The sequence below is a fragment of the Metarhizium acridum genome (genome assembly GCF_019434415.1).
Source record: "Metarhizium acridum strain ARSEF 324 chromosome Unknown scaffold_574, whole genome shotgun sequence".
NCBI classification, from domain to species: domain Eukaryota; kingdom Fungi; phylum Ascomycota; class Sordariomycetes; order Hypocreales; family Clavicipitaceae; genus Metarhizium; species Metarhizium acridum.
In genome coordinates, this window is record NW_027094044.1 from 663,856 (window position 1) to 689,140 (window position 25,285).

Consider the following 25,285-nt stretch of genomic DNA (forward strand, 5'->3'; position numbering starts at 1 on the left):
CCTGCTGAAACGCGAAATTGCCTTTCAAGTAGTCCGTTGAAAGCCCGAGTTACATGGCTGTCAAAACCAACAGCATATAGGCGGTAGCCGTGACGACTGGGACAAGACATGCTTCGAGTAGCTGGCCGTACGTGGTGAACCCGAATTTGTATCCACGCATCAGCCCTACTGGCCCGTCTCCGGAGCAGGTCAGGCTGCGCTGCGCCAGCGGGAAATTTTGTTGAGTCGCGACAGTCGCAGCTCTCCGTATCTGTACTTGACCCGTGTGATGTTGCGAGGGCTGTTCTCCAGAAGCTGCCATGAGGTCTGACACCATGATACCCAGTCCACGTCCGCTGGCAGTAAGTGGTTGCTTGCGGCGAGATGGTAGTCGCTCTCGTGCTGGATCAAGGCCGTGTATGACAGTAGGAAGCCATAGGCGCACCCGTACAGCTGTCGCCGTTTGCTTAAAGCGTTGGACGGAGCACCTGGGCCATCTTGCTGCAGGCTCACACCAGAGACGCATGAAGAATTATCCTGGGCCGCCGTATCACAGGCGAGGTGTTCGGTCCAGAAGGCCGCATTGAGCAAGTATCGTGGAAGGGGCTTCAAAAATATCCGCCCGGGCTCCCATACAAGATGGAGATTGACGTCCTCCACCACGGTTATATTTCGCGAGGCCGCAAGCTGGTAGGTGAGCGGTCGTGGAGGCATGGGGCGTCCAGCTAGCCAAAGAAGGTCATGGACATCATTCAGACTTGGGACACCCAGTTCCCCTTCCAGAAACTCCATGTCAGCTCGGGGGCGTTGGACAATGTCCATGGCGCGGTATTGTCGGCTATTCAATTCAATATCTGCTTTCGATCGGCGAGATGCCGGCATTAATTCTTCCCATTTCTCGACTCGGCCATTGGATCCATTGCCTTTTGTTTTGAATGGGACCGGCAATGGCTCCTTCAGTACGGTGAGCGCTCCCGCATCGATTGCTTCGGGGGTAGACGGCTAACTTACTGTTTCCTGTCGAGTCGCCGTCATGCTACGAGCCATTCTATCTGAGAGTAGAGATGGCTTCTAATGACTATAGATGGACGTCCACTACTGGCACGGGACAAGCATTGACCAAACAAAACCATTCTGAAGCACCTTGGCCAACAGCTCGGCCTGGCAGAGGCCAAGAACTGCCACACCATTTTATGGGCTCTTCTATCATGTCCAACAGGGAATTCTTAAGGCTGTCGAGCTACGGTGAGCGCGGTCAGGAGGTTGGGCATCAGCGAAGCGTGTGCAGCGCGCATATCTGTGCGATGCTGTAAAGGACATCACATCTGCGGGAGGATTCAACAGTCACATGCATAGGCGCCGGGGGGCTCCATATACTGACAAAGGTGTTCCGTACTTTTCGGATCAATGTGCGGCTGTGACAAGGGCTTGGAACAATATTCGTATTCAACTCATGATTCGCGTTGATATCAAAGGTCCTTGGTTTTCTCAAGGCCTTAGAGGGCAGATGACCCTTACTTATACAAACCAGTGGTGAGCAAGCGAGCCTGGAAGCCTAAGGTCTCAACTAGGTCTCGAGCCCTTGTGTAACTATCTTCAGGCTCAAGGTACGGCCCGTACCTTCAATGCTATGTGACCTCCGTGTAACAGCGGCGCCACTGTCGCGGACGAATCGAACTGTGCCGTACACGCCTTGCCTACACTTGAGAAAGAATTATCTTTGAGGAATCCATCAACATCAATAGAAGAAAGCTTCCTCAAACTGTTTAACACTAGAGCTACTATAATTCCATAATAGATAAGCCATGGCCTAGATCTGTCCTTGTGATGGATGAAGGCATCTTGGCACCACTCGGCTTACACACCGCTTAGCGATTGGTTCTAGACGCCTCAAGTACTTTGGTCACTTCTTCCGTCAGACTTTTCTCTTGTCCAAGTCCAAGTAGCTCATTATCCTGATGTTGCCATGGGGGAACCCCTCCAAAGAATGGACTAATCAGTGCTCCCGAGAATTGCGTTCTTCCAAACGTCCCGGCATCCACAGCAGCCATGCTAGAAATCGTATGTTCTCGTGCCGCGATATTCTTCCGTTTCCAGCCTACTCCGTCCAACGTCTCTATTATGGTCAAAATCTCTGCCAGGGATGTTGTAAAGTCTGAAATATGGAGAAACCGATTCTTCACACCGGTGGAAAACGCCGCTGAAAGTACAGCAACGACAGCCGACCCCGTAGTTGCCAATGTTGTAGCGGAGAAGGGGGGAAGGCCGTGATCTGGCAACACTGCAGTCCTGTTCTGGAAGTCGAATGCTATCAAGCCTACGGCGAGACCTAGAAGCCAGAAGTAAGGCGAGACATCGAATGCAAAGATGAATGTATAGTCATGTTACTTACTGGTTGGAATGATAACTCCAGTATACACAACGGCGAAAGCAATCCGGTTTTGCGCTGCTCTTGCCATGAGATAATTGTGTACTGCCCTTTTTGGAGCGAGAACGGCATTTGGTCGGAGTGACCTCTATCCAAGGGTCCTCCGTCACATTCGCCCCAGCCGAGTCAGGCGCCCACTCTGATGGAATAAAGAACTTCACACCGGCCTCAATCGCGGCGTTGATCATTCCTATCTCTACCACGTCTATATCTGACTGTGGACCGAATGCCACAACGCTGACCACCGCGTCAATACCTCGGAAAGCAGCCACAAGCGAGGCATGAGATTGGAAATCAACCTGCTTGACCGTCACAGAGTCGGGGACGATATCTATGTAGTTCTCTGGCGGCTTGCGGACAAGAAGCGTTATTTTGAACTTTTCTGAGGCGGCCACAACATCAAGAAGTGGTTTGCCATTATTTCCAGTCTGCATAGTAGAGGTTAAGAAAATCAGCATTCCAGAAACAGGTGGAATATGTGAACAGGAGGCACGTCTTACCCCGATCCAAGCCACTGTACTAACTGACATAGACATCGTGATCAAACAAGTATGCTTTGAAATGGGTATCTTGCTCTATTACCAAGAGGTCAGTGACTCTACTTAGATATGTCGGGACGTATCCGTGGCAGCGGCGCCGGTACATTCGCTTTGCGTTGCTTAGGATGCTTGGCTGTTACAAATGGTTGAGGACAAACTTGTTGCCGTCGCCTCGGCTAAAGTTTGTGGCAAAAATAACCATTGAAATTGAAGGGTATGCCGAGAATTTCATTTGCAGTCGGTAATCAAATGGGCGGACACTGTAATCATGTTGTTTGAGTAGAGGTAACGGCCGCCTGAGGGAACATTATGAATCTTTCGTAAACACCAAATCTGGGTGACTAGGCTTCAGCCATCACCAACATTGAATGGTCGCATTGTCTCACCCATGAGCATTGGTGGCGGTTGGCAACAAAACGTTATTCCTGGGTCGTGGAACAGGTCAAATGGCAACAGCCACTTGGAAGGAGGCCGGATTGGACGTCATTTGGGGGCCACTTCACATGGTCTTCGAAAACAACGGGGCTTTTTTTGTACTTGGACTGCTTGCTGCGCAATATGGGCGGCTTCGATTGTGACTGGAGGATGCTCTGGTGATGGCTTGCTCTTGGCGCCCACGGCCACCAGAGAGCTGTTGTCGGGCGATCGCCAGTCGAGACCTCCGAACAAATGCGCACAAGCAGTGGACTCGGATGCCTCGGATAGCAATTTCGAGTTGCCAATATTGGTGTTACTTAGAGTTCGGTCCCTCGAGAAGGAAGCGCCAGCTGTGCTAGTCGAGCTGGTAACGCGATGAGGTTATACAGCTGCGAAGGAGCAGAGCCAATGATAAAATATGCATCCGTAAAGAAACGATACTATTGTAGGACTCTGCTCTGACCACTTGTGATTTCCAATCCAGTGTGGCCGAAATAGCGTCATCTCCTTAAGTCTCGGTATTGTTAAAATGCACTCTTGAGCAGAATTGTTGCTCATAATGACAGACACTTACCATCACTGCACAAGTAGCCAAGTCCTAAGGTTCTGAAAATATGAACCGTAGGCCACCATAGAGGCCGGGTACGCTGGTTGGGCGGTTGAAGAAGGTAGCTGGAAATACGTGGCTTATAGTGAGACGCCACGGCGAGGCTATGGCGAGCGACACATAGCAGGAGATTATTCATAATCCTTCATCATTTCATCAATCTAAGTAGCTTTGTTATAGTTTTTACTATCATGCAGGGTGGCAATTAGCCTTGGTCGGGTTATGAGTACACATATAGATAGACACCCTTATGCGACTGATTCTCCATCAGCGCCTAGCCTTCTAACCTCCGTAAAGAAACCTTCAACATATTGACCCTGAAACACAATGAAAACCGCTCTGGTCATAGGAGGCACCGGCGCCCAGGGCGTGCCGGTTGTCAAAGGTCAGCCAGAAACCTGGTCCTTTTTCGAGACATTTACTCAACGTAATCCTAGCACTGGCATCCGACTCTGAATATGCTGTTCGCGTCATTACAAGAAACGCTTCTTCCAAGGAGGCCATCGAATTGGCAGCCATCCCTGGGGTGACAATCTTGGAAGGAAATACCTATCACGAGCCAACGCTTCGTGAGGCGCTGAAGGACGTGGACTACGTCTTTGCCAATACCAACGGATTTGCCATTGGAGAAGTGGCAGAAATCTACTGGGGCATTCGCATTTATGAGCTTTGTCGGGAATCTAAAGTGAAGCACTTCATTTACGCGGCTCTCGAGTATGCTTCAAAGCTCGGGAATTTCGACCCCAAATACCGTTGCGGCCACGTTGACGGGAAAGGCAAAGTCGCCGACTACATTTCCGCTCAACCCACTGCTCCAATGGCCTGGACTGTCGTAACCTCCTGCATGTACATGGAGGGACTTTCAGAATTTCTTCAACCTTTTCCTGACCGTGAAGATCCAAACACTCTTGTCTTTGCAGCTCCGCTAGGAGAGGGGAAATGCCCTCTCATTTATCTTGAAGACTATGGCCAATATGTCCGATGGGTTTTCGACACTCCATCTCGGAGTAGCGGCGTGCAGTTACATGTCGCAACGGAAGATATCGCTTGGAAAGACCTTGCTGCTGCCTTTACAAAGGTCACTGGTCGAAAGGCGATATATAAAGACCTAACTCTGGACGAATACTTCAAACTGCCAGTTTTTCCGAATCCAGAAATGACCGTTGGTCATTCCACCAGTGGAGAGAACCCCACGCTGCTTACTTTCCGGGAAAATTTTTCGTGCTTTTGGAATATGTGGAAGGATAACCTGACAAAGCGTGATTACAAGCTTCTGGATGAGATCCTGCCGTCTAGGGTGAAGAGTGTGCAAGAATGGATGGAGAAAACAGGATATACCGGAAATCCCTCGCCAGTTCTCAAGGACTACCGTGATGGGGTGGGCAGCAGAAATGCTCCCAAGACGTAAACATGCTATCTCGGTATTGTATAAAGGTGGCGATGTAGTAGGATCTAGTTAAATTTGAAGTTGAGTGAATGAAACGACTTGAGGCCCAAAGCCGACAAATTTCTGGATCTGGCGCTGCAGTGTAAAAACCCTTGACGTTGACGAAGTATTCTCCAGAAAAGGGAGGACGGACTTCAGCTGATATACACTCCCTCCGATTGCTGGCCTCATTTTCTATGACAACGGCACCTGAGGAAAGCTCTCTCTTTAGCTATTGCCTTTAGCCCCAATCACTCTCATTAGGGTGTGCTCCGACCTCCGTTATGGCAAACCCCTTACCATGGCGAGACGACTGTCAGAAATGCGACAGTCAAACAGCTGTTGCTAGAACGAAGACGATATATCCGTTGTCACAAGTGCGGAGGACAGATGCTTTGAACGCAGGGTTCATGTGGCATCGTACGTGCGGAAACATGACTACCGAACGATTCATATACGCCGAGACAAAAATACGTCCGAGACCCTCGGTGTCAGTTTTCCCTTGGATAACGGAATGGTTCCATAATATGCCGCACCTCTTCGACAATAATCGTGGGATTTGACGCAAATTATGGTACACGGGCTCGCATTTCCAAGGCTATGGGCAATCTTCGGAGGTGGAAGCCGCGTAAGCTCGCCATGGGCCCAAGATGCAAGAGACATAGCCATTTTACCTTGCTTACTACTATACTCGATCCAGCGCTGGATTTGCAATGGTCGCTTGAGCCATCAATGTTACCGAGACACTTTTCCATTCACTTCGGCCCGGTTACTCGATGTCGGAGAAATCACCCAGTGCTCAAACTGCGGAATCACGACGACGGTTCCCTCCATACCCATAAGTAGCCATGATCATCTCATTCAAGGTATGAATTCCCGTCACTTGGGACAGAGTTAACACAGCCTTAAAAACCTTTCTAAGGGCTACTCTGCTATGAAACCCCTTGATAGGAAAGTGCTCAACAGGAGCACGAGGACCGGATCCCACTCAGACGCGACTATGGAGTAGAAACGGGTATCCTTAGAGTAAGTAGGTAAAAAAATAATCTATGGGTGCCCATAAATTTAAGTGTAAGATGGGTGCTCATATAAGACTCAAATCTCTCATCTAATATATGATAACTTATTAATGAACCTATTAAGGCTTAGATAGGCACCTATTCTTAGGCTTTGATATTTAGGGGTTTTCCTTGGGTACCCACGAATCTTTTCCACCTTGGAGTCGACGCTCTCTTTCGGGATAAATACACTGCAGATGTCGTTTTTTGAAGGACTTGACCTCTGAGATGGCAATCAACTCGAACTCTGTCTTCTCCGTCTTTTCGCCCGGTTCATCCGTGACGCCGTTCAAGACCTCTTGGCCGGTATGCTGCTGGCTCCGCGGACCCGCCCGTCAATGATGTCAACTGGTGGCACCGGCAGAGGCCCGGCCCGAGGAACCCGACTCCCCGAGACCCCCGTCTTCGACCTCGTGGGCGGTCGCGGCGGGCACAACGTGGAATGACGCCTGTCAGGTAAAGAATTGCATAAATGGCTGGCCGGGACGCAATGCGGCCTAGTGCTGTGACTTTCACATGTTTTGCGGACGTTGTATGGTTCTTACGGGAATGTTGAGAAATCCTCCTCCGGCTTCCTTGACTAGCCGACATTCCATCTCCTTGGAGATGACGGCCGCAATTGTCATGTCCAAGGGGGGCGCAGCCGTAGAAAGGGATACAGAGCGGGTGTAGAATCACGGGGCTCAGATTTTGAGTTGAGATAGCATCTGAGGCGGAGACCGCAGCAGGTGAACGCCGTCGGCGCAGTGGGAGACCCATTGCTCCAGCCTATGATCCTCGTCTAGGACGAATAGGCCAGTCCGAGCATCAGCGCCATCGGCGGCGTAGAGGGCAAAGATGGCGTTGCCGTGGATCAGGTGCATTGCGCGCGCGTTAAGATTAAAGGAGTGCTCGCTGTCTGGGATAATGCAAAGGGCATCGACCCAAATGTACCAGATACCAAGGGTTTGCATCAGCCGAGCGGCTTGTTGAAGGGATGTTGCGAGCGATCTGATAATTGACATCCTAACCGCCGGACTTGCGTCGACTCTGAATGTTGGCCAACCTCGTTACCCGAACTCGAGCCAGGTGCCCTTTTCCTTAAACGGTAGAGAAACTAGGTTGTCAATTTCAATGTTAATAATAGAAAAGTAGGGCTCCATTAAAGTCTGGTAAAAGTCGTCTTCGATATCGAGCTTTCTCGTGCAGCGATCGTCGCGGTGTCACTCGCACAGTCGTAGGAGCTCTTGAATGAGGTTCTTCTTTTTTCCCAGCGGCCTAGATATCGCCCTAGGAACTAACTATATTGCGCTACTCAGCTGGGCGCGGTAGTCGATATCCAAGTTGTCGTAGGTTGAAAGCGCAGCCAGGACCAGGTCAAACTTGCACCGCGCGAGACTCGAAGATTCCACGCAATACGCAGAGCGTTTTCTCCTCAGCTTTTCGATGCACTTGTGTTCTGCCATGCATCTCCCAAACGAGTTGGCATCGGGCATCCTTGGTGTGAGCTGGCTGCAGATTGGGCAGAGTGAGGCGGATGAGGGCATACAGCCGGCAAAATATGTTCGTCCCTAGTATATATCGCTGGTGGGCTAATCGCAACGACAGAGTAGAGTGTCTGGCGTCTCATGGCCAGTCTTTCTCTTTTATAGCAATCATGATAGTTACTCTGTACTTTACCTGCTTCTACTTGGTGACTATACAATGCCAATAAATTACGTATAATTCGAGCTGATGACCAATCGAATCTCACACCAACCAGAAACTGGAGAAGCCGCCGATCATGATTTCCAATCATGGATTCAGAAGACAATGTTGTCTCTTTCAGCACTATCCAGCTAAGCGCCCGAGCCTGACACGTCGTAAATGGAACGATCATGTTGCTCTCCAACCGCCCCGAAGGTCACATCCCCGATTTTCATTCCATTCGTATAACTGCCAAACAACACTGCCAGCATCTACATCAATCGTTTTAAGACTTCTACTTTTTGAGCTGATATTGTTTATTTCCCGTGCCAAAGACTTTCCTTGCACAAGGAATGAATGGTGGTGCAAAGCGGTGGATATTGAAGCCGGTACAAAAACCACCTCCAGGCAAGCCCATGGTGATCTATGCCCAATCGAGGGCACAGCAAGATACCAAGGCTCAACTGCAGCGCATACTGAGTGGCGTCAGCATACCAACAAAAGGGGACAGAGGGGCAGCCTTACCTACTGACGTGGTGAAAGGCTGAGAAATCTTTCTCTAATTTCTGCGTCCTTCAGTTTGTTCTCCTATTCCCCCCTCCTTCGGGCTTGAATCACGGCGGTATAAGAAGGCTTGCTATTTTTGCCCACCCGCACAAAAAGCAATGACTGAGAAGGAACTTGGCTTGGGCCGCTTACGATAACGTGGACAATGCTGTCATGCTGTTTCCGTGGCCAGACTACTTGAACTCGACCATGTACGCATATCGCTGTCAGCGCTGTGATACAAGTCTGGGGCTTAGAGATGGTAAAGATTGCTGGGCGCGTGGTAGGAAAGAAGTAGGGCAAAGAGTCTGCTATAGGTGGCTGGAGGTTTTACTCTCCCGGTTCGGTTTGTTCTGCCGGGTACACGACGGCATGGTCGGCCATTGGGTCGCAAAGAGCAAGCTGGGATATTCAGTTTTCCATTTTTCCGGCAGAGACTGCTATAGGTTGCTGCCCGAAGTAAGTCTCATTCAAGACGCCCCGGTTGTCGTGTGGTATTGGCATTGATTCTCTCCGCCCGCGCAGTAGTTATACATGCACAAGTTGGTCTTCACAGGGAAACGCGTGCTATGCTGTTCCGAACAAGACTACAATTACAACGGCTACCTGCGGGCCGAGCGGTATTTCCGAAGAAGGATCCTATGTTTTATCTGGTAGTGTTTCTATTCAACTCACGGGCAATATCTCGCCAACTATTACGACGTTGTGGGCACCCATGTTTCAGCTCAATTTCGAATTTACAGATATAAAGTCGGCTAAGACATTCCCTCTCCCAACTATTACGCCGTCAGACGCCTTGCCTGAATCCTCGACGACTTCTTTATCCAAGGGTGCGATTGCTGGCATCGCTGTTGGCACAGTGCTGGCTGGGATTATCCTAGGCATCGCGGCCGCTCTCTTTATTCTTCGTTATCGGCGAAACAAGGCGATATCCAACCCAAGCCAGCTGGCATATGAAGACGCCACCGCTTATCAACAGCGGCTCAACCAGGAGCAGTAGTTCACCAGTATCAAGGTGGCGGCACAACAGGGCCTCACGAGGTGCAAGCTAGGAATAAGCCTGTCGAATTATCTGCGCAAATGTAAGGCTTTAACAGCAATGGGTATTTAACAGTTGCATAATTCGGTTCCGATTCCTTTTATTTGGCTGCTGCTGCAAAGTTGCCTATTGGGCTCCTCTTCGACCGGTTCTTGGGGTTAGGGTTATGTGGAATTGGCTACCTAGGCTGGTCTGTGTCACTGATTCTCCAAGGATAAATACAAAACATATAATACATATTTCTCCATCTTGAATTTGGTACCCTGTCTCTTCAAAAAGAAAAAAGACTTTAAGGTAGCTGCTGCATTGGCCTAGAGCTGGTAGGAGCAGGGCGGCGAAAGAAAGAACCCTTCCAGGTGGGGTTTCAGCCAGGTTAAAGGAGACTAGATCAAGAATACAGAAGCATTATCTGAAGAGAGGAGACTTAATTTGAGATGTGAGTCTGTAGAGTTGTGGAAGCGTGTCTTTAGGGTCCTGCCAAGGCCGGTGCGGGAAACAGCGGCCCCCAGAAAATTGGGACTCAACATAGAGCTTAGTTCGACATACAACCAGTTCAAAGCCATCTTCGGACACCCGTAATTCACAGTACGAGACTGTCATCAGACGCAGCCAGATAACATCCGGCTTTGGGAGTGAATAAGAGAATCTGAGTTGAGACCCAACTTGGTCTAGCGCACTTCTTGACAATTGGTCCACCTGCCATTCACTTCAACCCCACATCCCTGTTGGTTGCAGATTTTGTTCCTCTCTAAAGCATAGTTTGAGCTAGATTCCAACACTTTTACCATTGTCTGTAACTATAAATCGTCTTATAATGACCCAAGCTTAATGCCGAACTTGTCGAGTCCGGAATCTATAGGACTGAAAAACTTCGGCGGCAGAATTCCGTGCTCCGAAGTGAGATGGCCATACAAGACCATCTTCTCGACATCAATGGCCATGATATTACCTACGCTTCCGATATCATACGACAACATAGAAAATTATACTGCTGAGCTCTGTGGCTTTTTTGATACTCCTTTAGTCCGTCAGATTACGGGAGGGATTCATGTTAACGACGCCCTGATCCACGGTGGCTGGCAGGCCTTGCCACAAGAATGGACGGAGTGGTGGTCCGCGTGGCCGGATTATCGTCTAGCTCAGCAAGACCTTATCGACAGCATTGACGAAGAAGCTGAGATAGGGTCGTGTATTTTTGAGCAACAGCCTCAACTCGCTGCAAGTCGGCCAGAATCTCTGACCAACTGGTTGAGGACTCTGAAGTCACTCGCGCTTCCTCGCAGCCAACGCCCAGGTCCAGCAATCGCCCTGCCAGAGGTGTTGACGGTGCACATGAAGCCTAAAAAGATCTCCGAGGTTTCTTTCGGAGCCGCTTATATCCACAATGCCTGTCAAAGAAAAGGCATCAGCCGCGTTATTGACATGGGGTCCGGCCAAGGTTACCTGTCCATCAGCCTTGCCTACCTATTCCCCGGCCTGCGATGTCTCGCCATCGATGGCAGTGAATCCCAAATCGCTGGATCGCGGTCGGTTGCGGCCTCCCTAGGCATACCAGAACACAGATTGAAACAAATTGTGCATTGGATCGACGGCGCTCCGGCCTTGGCGTCCCAGATTGAGGACTGGGCCGATGGGGAGAGCTGCATGCTCGTGGGTCTTCACGCATGCGGGAGTTTATCAGAGCACATGATCAGGTACTTTGCCACGGTGCCTTGCATTGAAGCCTTGGCGGTGGTGGGTTGCTGTTATAACCATGTCATTCCTCGGTCGCCCAGCTGTCCGGCCGGGTTCCCCATCAGCTCGGTGTTGAGACAACATAATGTCATGCTGAGTGCCACTGCTCTCATGACGGGCTGTCAAGCGCCGAATAACTGGGCAAGGCCAGGCCGCGCATGTAACCAGCAAGAGGGGTCGGTGTTTGGCAAGCGTCGTTTGCACCGTGCAATCCTGGAGAAACTGTTACACGACAAGGGAATAGAGGTGAACACGCGGGATGGAAAGAGGCCAGTATGGGGCATTCGGAAACAGGATACCGCTAGTTTCGCCAAGTTTGCGCGTAGATCGATGGACTGCCTGAATATAGCGCATGGCAAGATTCCAGCCGCGGATCTGATAGCCTATGAGGAGAAATATAGAGACTGTGAGGGTCAGATTGCCATTCTATGGACGCTCAGCGTGCTTTGCTGCAAGGTGGTTGAGAGTTTAATTGCCTTGGATCGCTACTGGTTTTTGAAGGAACAGAGAGCGGAGGGGATAGATATTGTACCCATTTTCGACTTCAAGGTTTCTCCTAGGAACCTAATGATGGTTGCAGAGAAAGCAGGCCCTGGTTTGCCATAGCTGCCCATGCATAGAGCGCGTCTCAAGATTCGACTTGCAAGTTGACAAGATGGTGACAGTACTAGCGACAGAATTAAAACATTAGATTTGTGTCATGCACTTGACGAGATTCTACCATTAAGAGAGTTCCGGTAGCCAACTTCAGCTAGATAACCGCACATCTCAACCGCTGTGTCCTATAAGGGTCGGCGGGTGAAAACTATGGCTTCAGGATTGATCTAGGCCAGGTAGGCCGGCAGTATATCCAGATCTTCACTCAGAAGCCGCAGTAGACAGAAAATACGGAATTTTTGCGCATACCAACAAAAGAAAGCCAAGTTGGGAGTGTCTTAGGTGGTGTCAAAATATGAGAAATGCAGCCGCCTTGGGCGTAACCAATATATAGACACGAGTCAGTGAATCAGCTGGTGTAGGTATGTGTGGCGCTTTTGGTATATCCAGCTACTATTCCACGAGTTCAATTTGAGTAACATCGCGGTCGCCTATAGACCAGAAGCAGGAGTCCAGCAACACAAATTTCCCAGCAAGTGTCATATCCTCGTAGCATCCGAGGAGGTGTCAATCTGAAAACCATTCCCTCCAAGTACAAAAGCTAGAAGCTTATTTCGGAATCTAGAAAGACTCCTTACTACAAGAAACTTTTCAATCTGCAATATACGAGCTCCTTCTCGTCACTGATGCATGTGCCAGCCCGTTCGCTACCTGTTGCGAGCCTGGTACTCCACGGTATAACCACGAAATAACCACGAACCCCGGCAGCGTCGCGGCATGCTGTTCTCAACTGTGTGAAACCGCACCGTGCTTCTTGGTTTCCTAATCAGGATATATAAAGCGTTGGTATTCGTTCCGGTCCGCCGCGACTATAAACGGGGGTATAATAGCAGCTTTTGGTTGCCAAAAAGTGAACCGGCAACAAGATGTCTTGCAAAGGTGTCGGGATTCTATTTGCTGTGTAAGTGAAACTCTTTGTTGGTAGTGTCCGGGCTTTATTCAATAATGTATGAGGAAGAACGTAGATATCTGATGAGCGGTAGCGAAGAAATTAGTCATTCTACATAACTTTATTGCTCCGAGTTGTGGCTTTACTCAGCGTTGACCTCGGGTGAGATTGACGGTGTATAGCAGTGTTCCGTTTGGCTCCATGCGGACTGTGCGATGCCGCGAGTAGAATGCGACCTTGTATGCACCTCCTCGAAGCATGCGAGTTTGTCCCCTTCTGGAAACCGCATGCTGCAACTGCTCTCTCCATGCGGCGCCGGACCCGAACCCGAAGTTGTACTTTAACCCACGCATTGTGTAAATCCTGCCAGGGGAAAGTACAAGTCTCAGGATCAAGTAGCATTGAAGCTAGCTTATTTAAACTAAACTAAGCTCTTTAAGTTACATGTAAATAATAGTAAAAAATTCGGTTTTAGCGTAGCTTTATATTAACTTTATTGTCTACTTCTCGTGAGATGTACTGGAATAGCTAGTAGAAGACTTGGTTCACCTTGGAAGTGGTTGCCGAGGTTTGAAGTCGTGTTCAAGTGAAAGTGGAGACGAGAACCAACACAACTGCCATCACTGCGCAGCCAACGTAATCGAGACGCGACTTTAGTACTCCGTATAGTGGCTCGTAATATGCTGGATAGTAGTTTCATATACGGTGGCGTGGAAGCAATGAGCTTGACCTGGTTGGCGACGGAGAGACGCACACGTGCCATACAGGTTTATCATTCAACAACAATACCATGAGACTAAAGTATTTGTGTGTTGTGAGTGTAGCTGGATACATGTGAGCAACTCTAACAGGTGGAATGAAAGAGTCCGCCAACCCAAGAACCCGCTTCAACGAGTGAGTTATGAATGCCGACTGCCTCGCGCGTTTCCGCGGTATCTACCGTGACGTGTTGTGCTGCCAAGAACTTGAGAGTTGCATCATCGACATGGAGCTTCCTATTCATTCCTCGTGAGAGCACCATCGTCGCGGCGCCTTTTCCGAAAAGTTCTTGCACATCTTCAACTTGAATCCCTGGTTGGTGCCTTGTTCCAATCTCACCCCAGCCCCAACTTTTTGCTCCGCCGGGATATAGCTTGAGGTCTTTGGCAGGCTGCTCCCTATCAATCTCCATTCGACCCCAAACAAAAGAAGTGATCTTCGGAGAGGGACGGGAAGCCATGCTGTTCATGTAAAGTTGCTGAAGTTGCAGTATACTTGATGGGAAGCGGATGATGGAAGTACAGAGTCGTATTGCCGCGGGGAGATCGCACACATATATTGGGGGATGCCTTCTCACTGGGTATAAAGCGGGGGCCATTTCGGGCGACGATGGGAGTCGTCGATCCCATCATGGGAATCTCATTTCTCCCTCAATTATCACAAGAGATGTGTGTCGGCATGAACAAAAGATCTTCGATCATCTTCAATATGCAGCTGTAATCAACGCCTTGGACAACTATGGGGCACGTGTCATGAAGATTGTGCTGTCCCATTGCTCATCGTAGATTCGTAGACAGCACGGGAATGAATCGATGGCCATGTGGCGCTGCTTCCCCACGAGCTGAGGTGAGTGACTGAGAGCCAATTGGGCGTCCACTGGTCGGGTGAAGGTGGGTTGAATTCATTGAAACATGGAGAAAATTAGGCAGAATCTTGTGAGCCCCAGGGTTTGGAGCCTGACAAAAGCATGGCTGCAATGTGCATATCGAGGCTTCAGGGAAAGCAGTTCGGAGGTGTATCATCATCCTCCGATTGGCACTCACCCTTGTAGCACGCGATCCATTGATACCGATAAATTCGGTATGCATCTGTCATTTAGACACAGATTGTGTCTTTGACCTTGAACAAGTCAAGGCCGACCAGAGTCCGAAAACTCGGGTTGAATTACAGACGATGGCGCAGACGGCAGCTTCGTATCTGACGAGTTGCTCATGTGAACTACTTTAGAGCCAAAGCTCGCTCGAGAAGTCGCCCAGCCACTCAGTCTTTCTGGTCCATGTTTTTTACATTGGAGGGTCTCATGCGTCGGAAGGACGGCAAACCACTTTCCCCTTGTAGACTGCTGAACAACTATCGGAGGATGAGCGGCAACTTCGGATGGCAGCCCGGACAGACGATGGCCGCACCAGGGACAGCAGAGCCTCTACAGGGGGGTGGTGACTCATGGATAAATTGCTGCGCAAGGCAGGACTTGAACCAGGCTGATCCATTGAGATGTGAGGGCTATATTTGCTGGAAGTCGTGACACGTAGCGCTCGAGATTCGCATAAAGCCAACTTGTATAGCAGATTTAGACACTTTCTGATGGGGAAAGACGGTCGAACATGTCACTGTTACGGTATCACTCAATAATGGTATCCAGGGCACTGCAGCTGTTTGACCAGCAATGATCCAGACTCAAACGCCAATTTTCGGCCGAGTCCCGAGTCGTTGGGCAGGCCTGCATGGCCATCCATGTTTACTGACTACCAGCCATCTCAGCCGTATCAGCCATCTCACCCCTCTCAGCAGGGGTATTGAAAAGGCAAGCCGAGTGGTGCGCTCCTCGTGTGTTGGCGTTTTGAGCAGCACAGCTCATGGGCCACTTGTTCATACGTCTCAGACGAGATGTAACAACACAAATGCCGAACAATGACCCACAAGTCATCTGTATTGATAAGATGAGAAGGGATCAAGGGCGGGAAGCTGTCAACGCCTTGATGCTGTTCCTTTGCATCTAGGCACCCATGGGGTCTCAAGGAGGGATAAGGTCGCATTGCCCAAGTCCTACAAGCCACCAATATCTCACTACATGCTGTTTTCCTTGCTGCCAAGGATGAATAGGTAGGACTAGTTCCCCCAACCCAACTGTGTTATTACCTTGGTGCTGGTGAAGGAGACTGCGCATGTGTGGAGAGAATGCCTGACAGGCGACACCCGTTGCGAGAAGGCTATCGCATTAGGAAAAAGATCATCTCAAAAGTGTAAATATTGTATTAAAACAGTATTTTGCTGTCGTCGATGTCTCGGCACAAGCACATAAGTTGGGGCTGTGCGTTGTTCGTAAAATAGGTCGCGTGTGGCGGGTGCCATGCAGTTGCAGAGGAAGGGCGTGTTGGGCATTTGTTGGATCAGAGGGGAAGGACGTTTATACTTGCTTCAGGTACCCCGTGATCGGGATATTTCGTGTCTTGAAGTCTCGCCTCCAGTGAGTAAATTACTTCAGCCGCATGTGCGGTTCAGGTTCTTGTTGCGCTCTGGGGTCAAGTCCCTCGTCTGCGCGGGCCTTTATCCAAATTGTCTGAGAAATAAAGGCATCACAATCTTGTCAATGCGATGAGAACTCATGGCTGAAGCCAAGGTCTGCTCTCACTGCATGCACACTGCTTGCTTACGAGGCTGGACACATGCGCTCTGTTACCCTGGCTTGCTTCATACTTGGCACACCGCTGATTACCATTTTTTATAGATATCACAGTTGACAGTTTTAAACTAGGTACCATGAAAGCTATGTACCCGGAACGACGTGCCTATCACTCCCTCGCTGTACATTGTCGTTGCTTGATTTACGGTACAGAAAGTACAGACACGCTCTTAGTCTCTTGTGCAGCAAGTGTTCAAGGACGTGACTGCAAATCTGACCACTATGCCAAGATTTTCTTTTTTTTAATTGGGCGCCTCATCCCATCGCCCCCAAAGGCAACCGCGTTGAGCCGACGCAGTTGTGTTGAACATACAATTGACGGCATTCGTGCGTTGCAACCTTGTCGGCACGTCCCAGATCTATCCAAATGAGGAAATTAAAGAATCCAGCTGAGAAACTTGACAAGCCGGTTCGAAGGCTTGAAAGCCATTGTGTCAACATCGTATATCCTGGCGCTGCTTTGCAATTCGCAGCACTTTAATTACTCACGGACTGTGCTGTGCCTTCCTCCACAAAGTGACTTTACCTTGGGATAAAGGAGGCAGATAGAGCTGTCTCTCCCAGTTCCCTTGTTTGTCCTCTGTTTTCTGCTCTTACCTACCGACCAGCTCTGACCGCCGGGTGCCACCAGAAGTGTCCTTCTCCCATTTGGTCAAGATATTTCCAAGAGTCTCCTATTGCTTTGGATGAATTTGCAGAGCTTTTGCCCATCCTGGAAGACCACTACGCAAAACGAGAAGGCAGTGCAAGGGACGTGGCAGCACAGTTGGTACATACCGAAATCCTTTGGTCCAGACCCCGACTGGGATTGCCTTTTAAGTGTGCCCTCCTCCTCATTCTCTCTGAATCGCAAGTTGAGCTCTTAATCTTTAGTTCAAGCGGTGGTCAGCAGCTTCATTCTGCAACGGGTGCGTGTCAGATAAGCGACTCACGCATCGGATGTAACACATCTGCAGTCATTCGTCTAATCAGTACACCAAGCATGGACTTGCGATCGAACTACCTATTTCAGGTGCCTATATCCGATGGTCCGAAGACTTTGCCTACTACAATAGCCTCGCAGCTTCTTGACCATGGTATGGCAGATGGACATCCCGCAGTTGATGAGCGTCTTGTGATACCTTTTACGACAGATCTGACAGAACCTTAGGCTCAAACCCAGCGGCTCTTACAGGGGGCCGATTTGATGATTTTGATGGCACTTTGAAGCAGGCATTTGAGGCACCAGGCACTTGCGGTCCTTGCTATAATGGTGCACAGGACGGTGACGGCGGTGGTGGTGGGTTGACGTTAGAGTATGCCTCGTCTTTTGGCAATTCGCCATCATTTTTACTTTGTCAACTGTGGCAAAGGGGAGTCGCTTAAAGCCATGCTATAGAGCAGCCAAACTTTTGTTGCCCCGATTACTGACCCACTGAGACAGCGCTTTTCCAATCTCTATCGTCAACCAGGAAGTCTCCCTCTCGGGACGGCGAGAACACAAAGACAGAACAGATCTCCAGGACCAATCCGGAAACGGACACGGCCATGATAGTATAGAATACACACAATACAGCAATACAGCTTCGGGTAGTGGCCAAGCAACGAGTCGCTACGCGGGGCTACCGCCATCATCGGGCAGCGACCTTTATCCGAAGACTTTGGACGGTGTAAGTTCCAATGCAAACACATTTGACGGCGCGCTAAGTTGGCGACAAGATTGCCAAGTTGAACCAAGTGATCTACCACAATCGAATGTGCTGCCAAGGGCTTTAGAGATTGGGGTAGGGCAAGCAACAACAAACATTACATCTTGGTCCGGAACCAATCAAGAGTATAGTGACGTCTTCAGTGACAGAGAATCCATTATATTTCCACCAGAAAGGCCATTCAGTATTGAAAACACCTCTCCGGTCTTGGCGCGAGATAGGCCATACCAACAAACCCCCCAAGTAAGGACGACACATCCTGCGGCGAGAAGTTCATCTGAGCCAAGAAAAGGAAAACACAAAGCTTCGTCGCCGCCCGCAGACGATCATCCACGCCGCCCAGCGCGACCGGGCAAAAGAAACAACATTACGGATGAGCATGCCGAAGGTAGCTCGTCATCTAACCCTCAGCCAAGGTCCAGAAAAATCTGGGCTTGTCCCCTAGCTAAGCAATCTAAAAGCTATGACCACCCCTGCTTCAGAACAGGTTTTGAGGATATATCCCGTGTCAAGCAACATCTGAAACGATCCCATTCTTGTGAGGTTCCGAAGAACCGACGTCAGCCTGAAGGCTGGAATAACCATGAGTTAAGGGTTATCACTGTTGACCACCAAAAACAATTCAAGAAGAAAATGCCAGCGCATAGTGAGGAGAGCTGGAATACGGTCTTCCAAATCATTTTCCCCAAGGATCCTTTGCCAAGCAGCCCGTATCTTGATAACGACGTCCCCGAGCCCTATGCTGCGTTTGGACATCATCTTGAATCCAATTTCATAAATAAGATAAATGGCCTTAAACAGCTCATGACACAGGAAGCCTTTGAAAAGCTAACCAAGATTGTCCCTGAAACGATTCGCGCGACGCTCCGAGACTGGTGGGCTAAATCGTCTTCAGGTTCTCAGTCTGGAAACTCCTCCCATGGCCAACACGATCAACAATTTGAACAACGAAGCGAGGACGCATATGCTTCTGCATCGGTGTCTGGGAGTTCCAGGATACATAGACCGATGGGCCAAAGCGTCGGTGACCTGAGTCACCATATCACGAGGAGCCATATGGCCCAGGATGAAATTCCTACGCAGCAGCAAAACAGCCCATACAACGCACGATATACCTGTACAGATCGCGTTTATCAGCACTCCCAATCAGCTGCAAGCGCTTGGGAACCCACGAATCCAAATGCCTCCACGTACAATTTCACCAACCAACTGCTCAGCTCTGACAGTCTGGAGCAGGCAGAACAAGAATGCTTTTCACGCCCATCAACCCAGTCGAATACGGGACAGTCGCTAACAATATCTGAATCTGGCTTTCACGAGCTACCGGTGGGTTTCTATGGTAGCACAGCTCAGTACCAACAACAGCATAATTGGGGGCAGCATCAACATCAGTACCAGCATCAAGAGCAGAAACAAGATGAGGAGCTACAACAGTTGGACTCCTATACCTCGAATTATTGCTGCATGCTACGTTAAGAGCTATCTCTGCAGCTATCCGGGATTCGTGCACAGAGGTCTACCTTTCGTTCTGTTCGACGACATTTTCGTATTATATGCGGGTATAGGGTCTGAAAGCGGTGTTATAATAATATCTGATATAAATGTTAACTTTCGTAAGCCCTTTTACCGTATCGTTTATATAAAGTAAAGTGCTATTAATAATAAGTTTTAAAGTTTAGAAAAAAATGTATCTTTTAACTTTACTTTTTTACTATTATTATTATTCAGCCGAAGGCTGACTCTACATTAATCCATAAGTTTTCCGAATAATGAGGGTTTGGTGCAGGCTTGACAAATAAGTTTCTATTGGTCCAAATTTTGTATGGGAAATCGCGAAAGAAGGCTGGATTGGTTGGTGGCTCTAGAAAAGTGGGTAAAGGACAGCCACCGTCTGTCGGTGCTTCTTTGTTTACTTCTCTGTTTACAATCGTTTACAATCGTTTACAATCGTTTACAATCGCTAAATTTGCCCAGCGATCTGTTCGTTTGCTTGGCCAGCAGCCTTTCTTCCATTATTGAAACAGATGTACCGCATGGTTGGGTATGGATTATGATTCTAGGGGTAATATTAGTCCTAGATCTGAATTGGCAGTCCATTGCCCGTCTTGCGACCGAACAAAATCACCAAGTAATTTCGTTAGCAGGAGGAAATCTGCCAATCCAACTACAACCTGTCTGGAATGCCGGGACCACCGCAATTCCGAGGTAACTGACACCATTGATATACTATATATGCCTCCCTAACCTGATCAAGCGTGCCAGGTCCAAAGGTGCCGTCCTTGCATTGAGAAAGCTGGCTGTCCGTCCTACCTCAGCTGAGAGATCTGCCCCGAAAAGAACCGACAGAGACGCTGGCCTATCGCCTCCTAACCAGAGATCTGGAACCCAACCTACATCGCCAGAGAAGCTACGGCAACAACATACAGCTAGGAGTTTGTTCGGAGAGCCAGGCAGCCAGCCGCAGATAGTGCTGGGGACGCCGATCCCACCAACCCAAGCGAGCTCGCGGCTCTTCCGGGCTCTAGCTCCCTCACCGCCTGTGCCGCCCTCGACCGATCCTGTCGCCTCACATTCTGATCCATCTACTGTCCGAAGCAGCACGACTGGTGTGGACTACTCTTACCTGGCTGTTAGGTTCCACAAGGGCGGGAAGGACTCGCAAGATGATGCCTCCAAGGCCGGCGCCAGGGCCAAGCAGGCCACTATTCGGCGCGACCATCGTTCACGACGCCGTGCAGGGGAGGCTGTGTCACTAACTCCCACAATCTCTCAACTCGGCGTCTTTGAAGGTTCTGATGGTCCTGGAGAAGGTATCCTTGTGCTGTGGTCCCGGCAGTTTGTTCAAGCTAACCACGGAACGTAGCTGGGAGTCAAGATCGACTACAGGCAAATGAGCTCCCAGATGGGGATGGAATGACCAAGGAAGCGGATGACAGGGGACAGTTCTCTGAATCTGATGTTGACGTCGAGGACTATTTCAACTTGCTGCTTTCACCTGCTCGACCACGGAAGTACCTCGAACACCTAGGGGTAGAGTCTGATTCCGATCTAGGGGACGAAGACGGGAACGATAATAGCAATGCCTTGGACGAAAGCCCTCTTCGCTATTGCTCGCGGCAGCCTTCCAGAAAGTCAGGGCCTCGTCGCCGTGCTCGCCGTGGTCCTGCCCCTGGTACAGGAGGGCGGCCAAAAAAATCTCAAAGGCAAACTCGATCGTCGGGGCCGCCACGACGGTACCGGAGTCCAGTGATGATTCCACCTGAAGAATCGGCCGTATTTCACGCACAAGATCCGGTGTGGAATGGGGACCTGGACGCTTGCGCCTTGACCTGTCGTGATAAAGCAATCCTCCGTGAGTTCTGGACAAAGCTGGACAATGACCAAATGCAATTTTGTGGTCGATGTCAAGAGCGTTGGTTCCAGATGAAGATCGATTCTGATGGCATTTGTGCGCGTTGCTGTCGAAAGGATGATAAACGCGGCCCTGAAGAGCCGTACTTCTTCTCTGTGGACAACCAGTTGGATTTTGGCTCCGTACCGACTCAATTGCCTCAGCTTACACCTACTGAAGAGTCTTTAATAGGCCGTGTTCACGTCCACGTGAATATTATGCTTGTGCGGGGCCAGCAGTACAAATATCGGGGACATGTTGTTCACTTTCTCCGCGAGGTTGGCTTGGTGTACAACCAACTCCCGCTTTTGCCGCGGGAGTTGAACACTGTATTACTCCGTCCTTCCAATACGTCGTCCCATGCAAACCTTAGCCGGCAATTCACCCGCCAGTTCCGTGTACGCCGCCAGCCAGTTGCCATATGGCTTAACTACCTCCGGCGCCATCATCCTGGCTATCGATGCATCGTCATCGACGAAGAGCGGCTGAGTCAATTGCCTCAAGATGGCAATGTCCTGGACGACATCCCCCAGAGCCAGGTGGAGGCTGCCGAAGTTGGACCCGAGGAAGATGAGGAGGCAGAACCGGACCTGGAGGACGAGGCTGCGGTGCCGGACCTTTTGGCCAAGGACACGGAGCTCGATGCTCTGCGGTCTATTCTTGCCGGAGAACCAGAAGCTGAACCAAGGCTTTCCACAAGCTTCCAGGAGCAGGTGCAGCACGAGCTGCAGCTTCCGAATATACGGCGCACACCCATTAATGAGTTCAATCGCTCTCATGCCCTACTCTCCTTAGCTTTTCCCTGCCTCTTTCCTGACGGGAGAGCCGACTTTGTTGAGCCTCGGCTACGGTCAATCGACTACAAGGACTACATCGAGCACGCGATGCGCTGGCATGACGGGCGTTTTGCACGCCACCCGACCTTCCGCTTCGTCGCCTTCAATACTCTGATGCGGTCACAGGCCCGTGCACGGTCCAAATTCTTCGTGAAGCAACACGATGGTAGTCATGAACCGCTCACACGGGAGCAGCTTGTTCAGGCACTGGAGCACAGCGAGGACCCTGAGGCGCAGGTGCTAATCAACTCAATCACAAGACATGCGGTACCTATTCGCGGCACGCGCCCCTTCTGGAACAGGAAGAGGCAGGACCTCGAGGCCTATGCCTACAACCTTGGATGTCCTGGTGCATTCATCACATTCAGCCCGGCAGATTTACACTGGCGGAGTCTCTACCAGCACATGCCCCGATATGATGAATGGCTGGCTGCGTCCGAGTCCGAGAGGATGGGTCTCTCGCGCCAACTTTTGCGTCAGAATCCTCACATTGCTGCTTTCCATTTCTACCGCCGATACTGTTTCTTTCGAGATATCGTGTTAAGCAAGAAGTTCAACATTACGGATTACTGGGATCGGTATGAATGGCAAGGGCGTGGCAGTCCGCACAACCATGGCCTGTACTGGATGGAGAATTGCCCAAGAGTCGACATGGTGGATGAAGCCGCTCGTGATGTTTTTGCACGCACGTGGGGATTCCACATCACTGCCATTAATCCTGAGCCGACTAGGACTATGCCCCAGGGTGAGGGTAACCCCCTGAGCGTAGATCCACTGAGTACAGAACTGACATTCCTGCGTCTCTCACAAATCGTCAACCGCTGCCAGCGCCACAGATGCAATACCACATACTGCTTACGCGTAAGGAAGAGAACCGTTGATCTGGCGAGGGATATGGAAGGCGCTGCTGCAGATATCGAGGCGGCCAATGCGGCCAATCCAGAGCGGGAGTGTCGTTTTGACTTTCCTCGTGCCTTGCGGGAGCTGGCCGCAGTGATCAGGAAGGAAGGCAAGTCGTACTATGTCTTCGAGGCGGCGCGGAATGACAACCTCATGAATCACTTCAATCCCGCCATTATACTAGGCTGGCTAGCCAATATCGACATATCTCCTTGCACCAGCCTACAGGCGGTTATTACGTACGCTGCCAAGTATTGCAGCAAATCTGAGAAGAAGACTGAGCCTTACTGTAAGCTTGCAGACCAGGTTTTGCCGCACACGGCACACCTTCAGCCGCTATTATCCTTCTCCTCTCGCCTGATGAATAAGCTGATTGCCGAGAGAGATTACTCGGCGCAGGAGATTTCCCATCTTCTCCTTAACATTCCTCTGCAGGAAGGCACGCGGATGGTGGTCTCTGTCGACTGCCGTCCTTTGGAGCAACATGCACGTTCGTATCGCGTGGATGAAGATGTCAACGAGACCGTCGGCAGCTACAGGAGGTATCTCGAGAGAAATGACCAGCACGAGGATGCAACTTACCTCGAGTACCTGCAATCGTATAATCTCAAGACGTGGAGGAGACTCGCTGCCAACGCGAAGAAGAGAGTCCTGTCTTACTTTCCTCGATACAGGTCCGTGGAGGCATCTCCCCAGTTTGGTGACTTCTGCCGTGTTAAATTGATGATGGCTCATCCGCATCGCTCTCCAGAGGAGTTGCTCACCGTGGGCGGGCAGCGGTTCGATTCCTTCGCGGCTGCGTACAGGTTTTGCAGAGAGCAGCACCGTGACACCCATGCGGACGATCATTATGGGGAGCCAGATACAAATGAATTGAGGGCTGAGGACGACGAATTTGAGCTTGAGGTCCATGAAGAGCCCATTGTGGATGAAGACTGGCATGAACTCGCCCGCATGCTTCCCGACCGCCCGCTGGAGGAAGAGGATATCGACATGCTCGGCCGCCGAGACATCGACATCAATTATGATTGGACCCCTCACGTTGGACGGTATACTGATGACGGTATTCTCAAGGGCGACTACTGGAAGCAACGCAAGGCGGCAAACCGCCTTGACCTTGATGTGGATCATCAGCCCTTGGAAGCTCGAGATTCCCTAAACCGGGATCAGCGCTTAGTATACGATACCGTGATGGACCACTTCCTGAATCAGGAACCCTCTCAGTTGCTGCTCCATGTGGATGGTGGAGGTGGTACCGGGAAGTCATACCTCATTAATTTGCTCTCCGCGCACCTCCAAGCCGCTGCTGCCGGGAGAGGGACACCTGTTTGGCGTGCCGCGCCCACTGGCGTCGCGGGAAATCAGATATCGGGCACTACTTTGCACTCCCTGTTACACCTTCCAATCAACAAGGACTTCAAGCCCCTCTCGCCCACTGACATGGCCCAGCTCCAGAAGAAGCTGAAGGACATCAACTACCTGATCATCGATGAGAAGAGCATGCTGGGACTGCGACAGCTTTCTTGGATCGATGACCGCCTGCGCGAGGCGTTCCCGAGTAGGAATGAGGAGTTCTTTGGTAGTCTTAACATCCTTCTGGTTGGCGACTTCTTCCAGCTTCCACCCGTGCTACAGAAGCCGCTCTATTACGATAAAGAGGTGCAGGGAGTGGAGATCAAAGGCAGGAACGCATATAGACGCTTCGATAAATCAGTCTTCTTGAAGGTTGTCCAACGGCAACGGGGCGACGATCAGAAGGCGTTTCGCACAGCTCTCGAGGAATTGCGGCTCCTCCAACTGTCAGTCGAGTCCTGGAAACTCCTTTCCGGTCGAGTACAGGCGAAGCTAGATGATCTGGAGGTCGCCAGGTTCGCCAACGCCTTGCGAGTATACGCCACGAAAGATAGGGTGAACGAATATAACCACTACCACCTCGACCGCCTCGGCCGGCCAGTCATTCAGGTCAAGGCTAAGAATGTCGGCCTTGGCGCGGCTGCGGCGCCTGATGACAAGGCGGGCAACCTTGCGAAGCAGATCCCTATAT

At 50.4% G+C, this 25,285-nt stretch overlaps 7 protein-coding genes across 7 annotated transcripts; 4 read left to right on the forward strand and 3 right to left on the reverse strand.

Annotated features, from left to right (window-relative positions):
* Window positions 1–189: 189 nt before the first annotated feature.
* Window positions 190–801, reverse strand: J3458_020633 (uncharacterized protein; the record flags this gene model as incomplete). Its single annotated transcript, XM_007816070.2, has 1 exon — window positions 190–801. The coding sequence occupies one exon, from the start codon at window positions 799–801 to the stop codon at window positions 190–192; it is 612 nt and encodes a 203-aa protein (XP_007814261.2).
* A 1,566-nt stretch (window positions 802–2,367) lies between these two features.
* Window positions 2,368–2,841, reverse strand: J3458_020634 (uncharacterized protein; the record flags this gene model as incomplete). The annotated part of the gene is made up of 1 exon (XM_007816069.2): window positions 2,368–2,841. One exon carries the CDS (start codon window positions 2,839–2,841, stop codon window positions 2,368–2,370), a length of 474 nt encoding a protein of 157 aa, XP_007814260.2.
* Window positions 2,842–4,297: 1,456 nt separating this feature from the next.
* On the forward strand, window positions 4,298–5,378 carry J3458_020635 (uncharacterized protein; the record flags this gene model as incomplete). Its single annotated transcript, XM_007816068.2, has 2 exons — window positions 4,298–4,355; window positions 4,408–5,378. 2 exons carry the CDS (start codon window positions 4,298–4,300, stop codon window positions 5,376–5,378), a joined length of 1,029 nt encoding a protein of 342 aa, XP_007814259.2.
* A 1,759-nt stretch (window positions 5,379–7,137) lies between these two features.
* On the reverse strand, window positions 7,138–7,407 carry J3458_020636 (uncharacterized protein; the record flags this gene model as incomplete). The annotated part of the gene is made up of 1 exon (XM_066122145.1): window positions 7,138–7,407. One exon carries the CDS (start codon window positions 7,405–7,407, stop codon window positions 7,138–7,140), a length of 270 nt encoding a protein of 89 aa, XP_065972771.1.
* Window positions 7,408–9,380: 1,973 nt separating this feature from the next.
* On the forward strand, window positions 9,381–9,665 carry J3458_020637 (uncharacterized protein; the record flags this gene model as incomplete). Its single annotated transcript, XM_066122146.1, has 1 exon — window positions 9,381–9,665. One exon carries the CDS (start codon window positions 9,381–9,383, stop codon window positions 9,663–9,665), a length of 285 nt encoding a protein of 94 aa, XP_065972772.1.
* Window positions 9,666–10,469: 804 nt separating this feature from the next.
* Window positions 10,470–12,117, forward strand: J3458_020638 (uncharacterized protein). Its single transcript, XM_007816067.2, has one exon. It carries the CDS (start codon window positions 10,533–10,535, stop codon window positions 12,042–12,044), a length of 1,512 nt encoding a protein of 503 aa, XP_007814258.2. The 5' UTR covers window positions 10,470–10,532; the 3' UTR covers window positions 12,045–12,117.
* A 6,630-nt stretch (window positions 12,118–18,747) lies between these two features.
* J3458_020639 (uncharacterized protein) lies at window positions 18,748–19,590 on the forward strand (the record flags this gene model as incomplete). The annotated part of the gene is made up of 1 exon (XM_066122147.1): window positions 18,748–19,590. One exon carries the CDS (start codon window positions 18,748–18,750, stop codon window positions 19,588–19,590), a length of 843 nt encoding a protein of 280 aa, XP_065972773.1.
* Window positions 19,591–25,285: the final 5,695 nt, after the last annotated feature.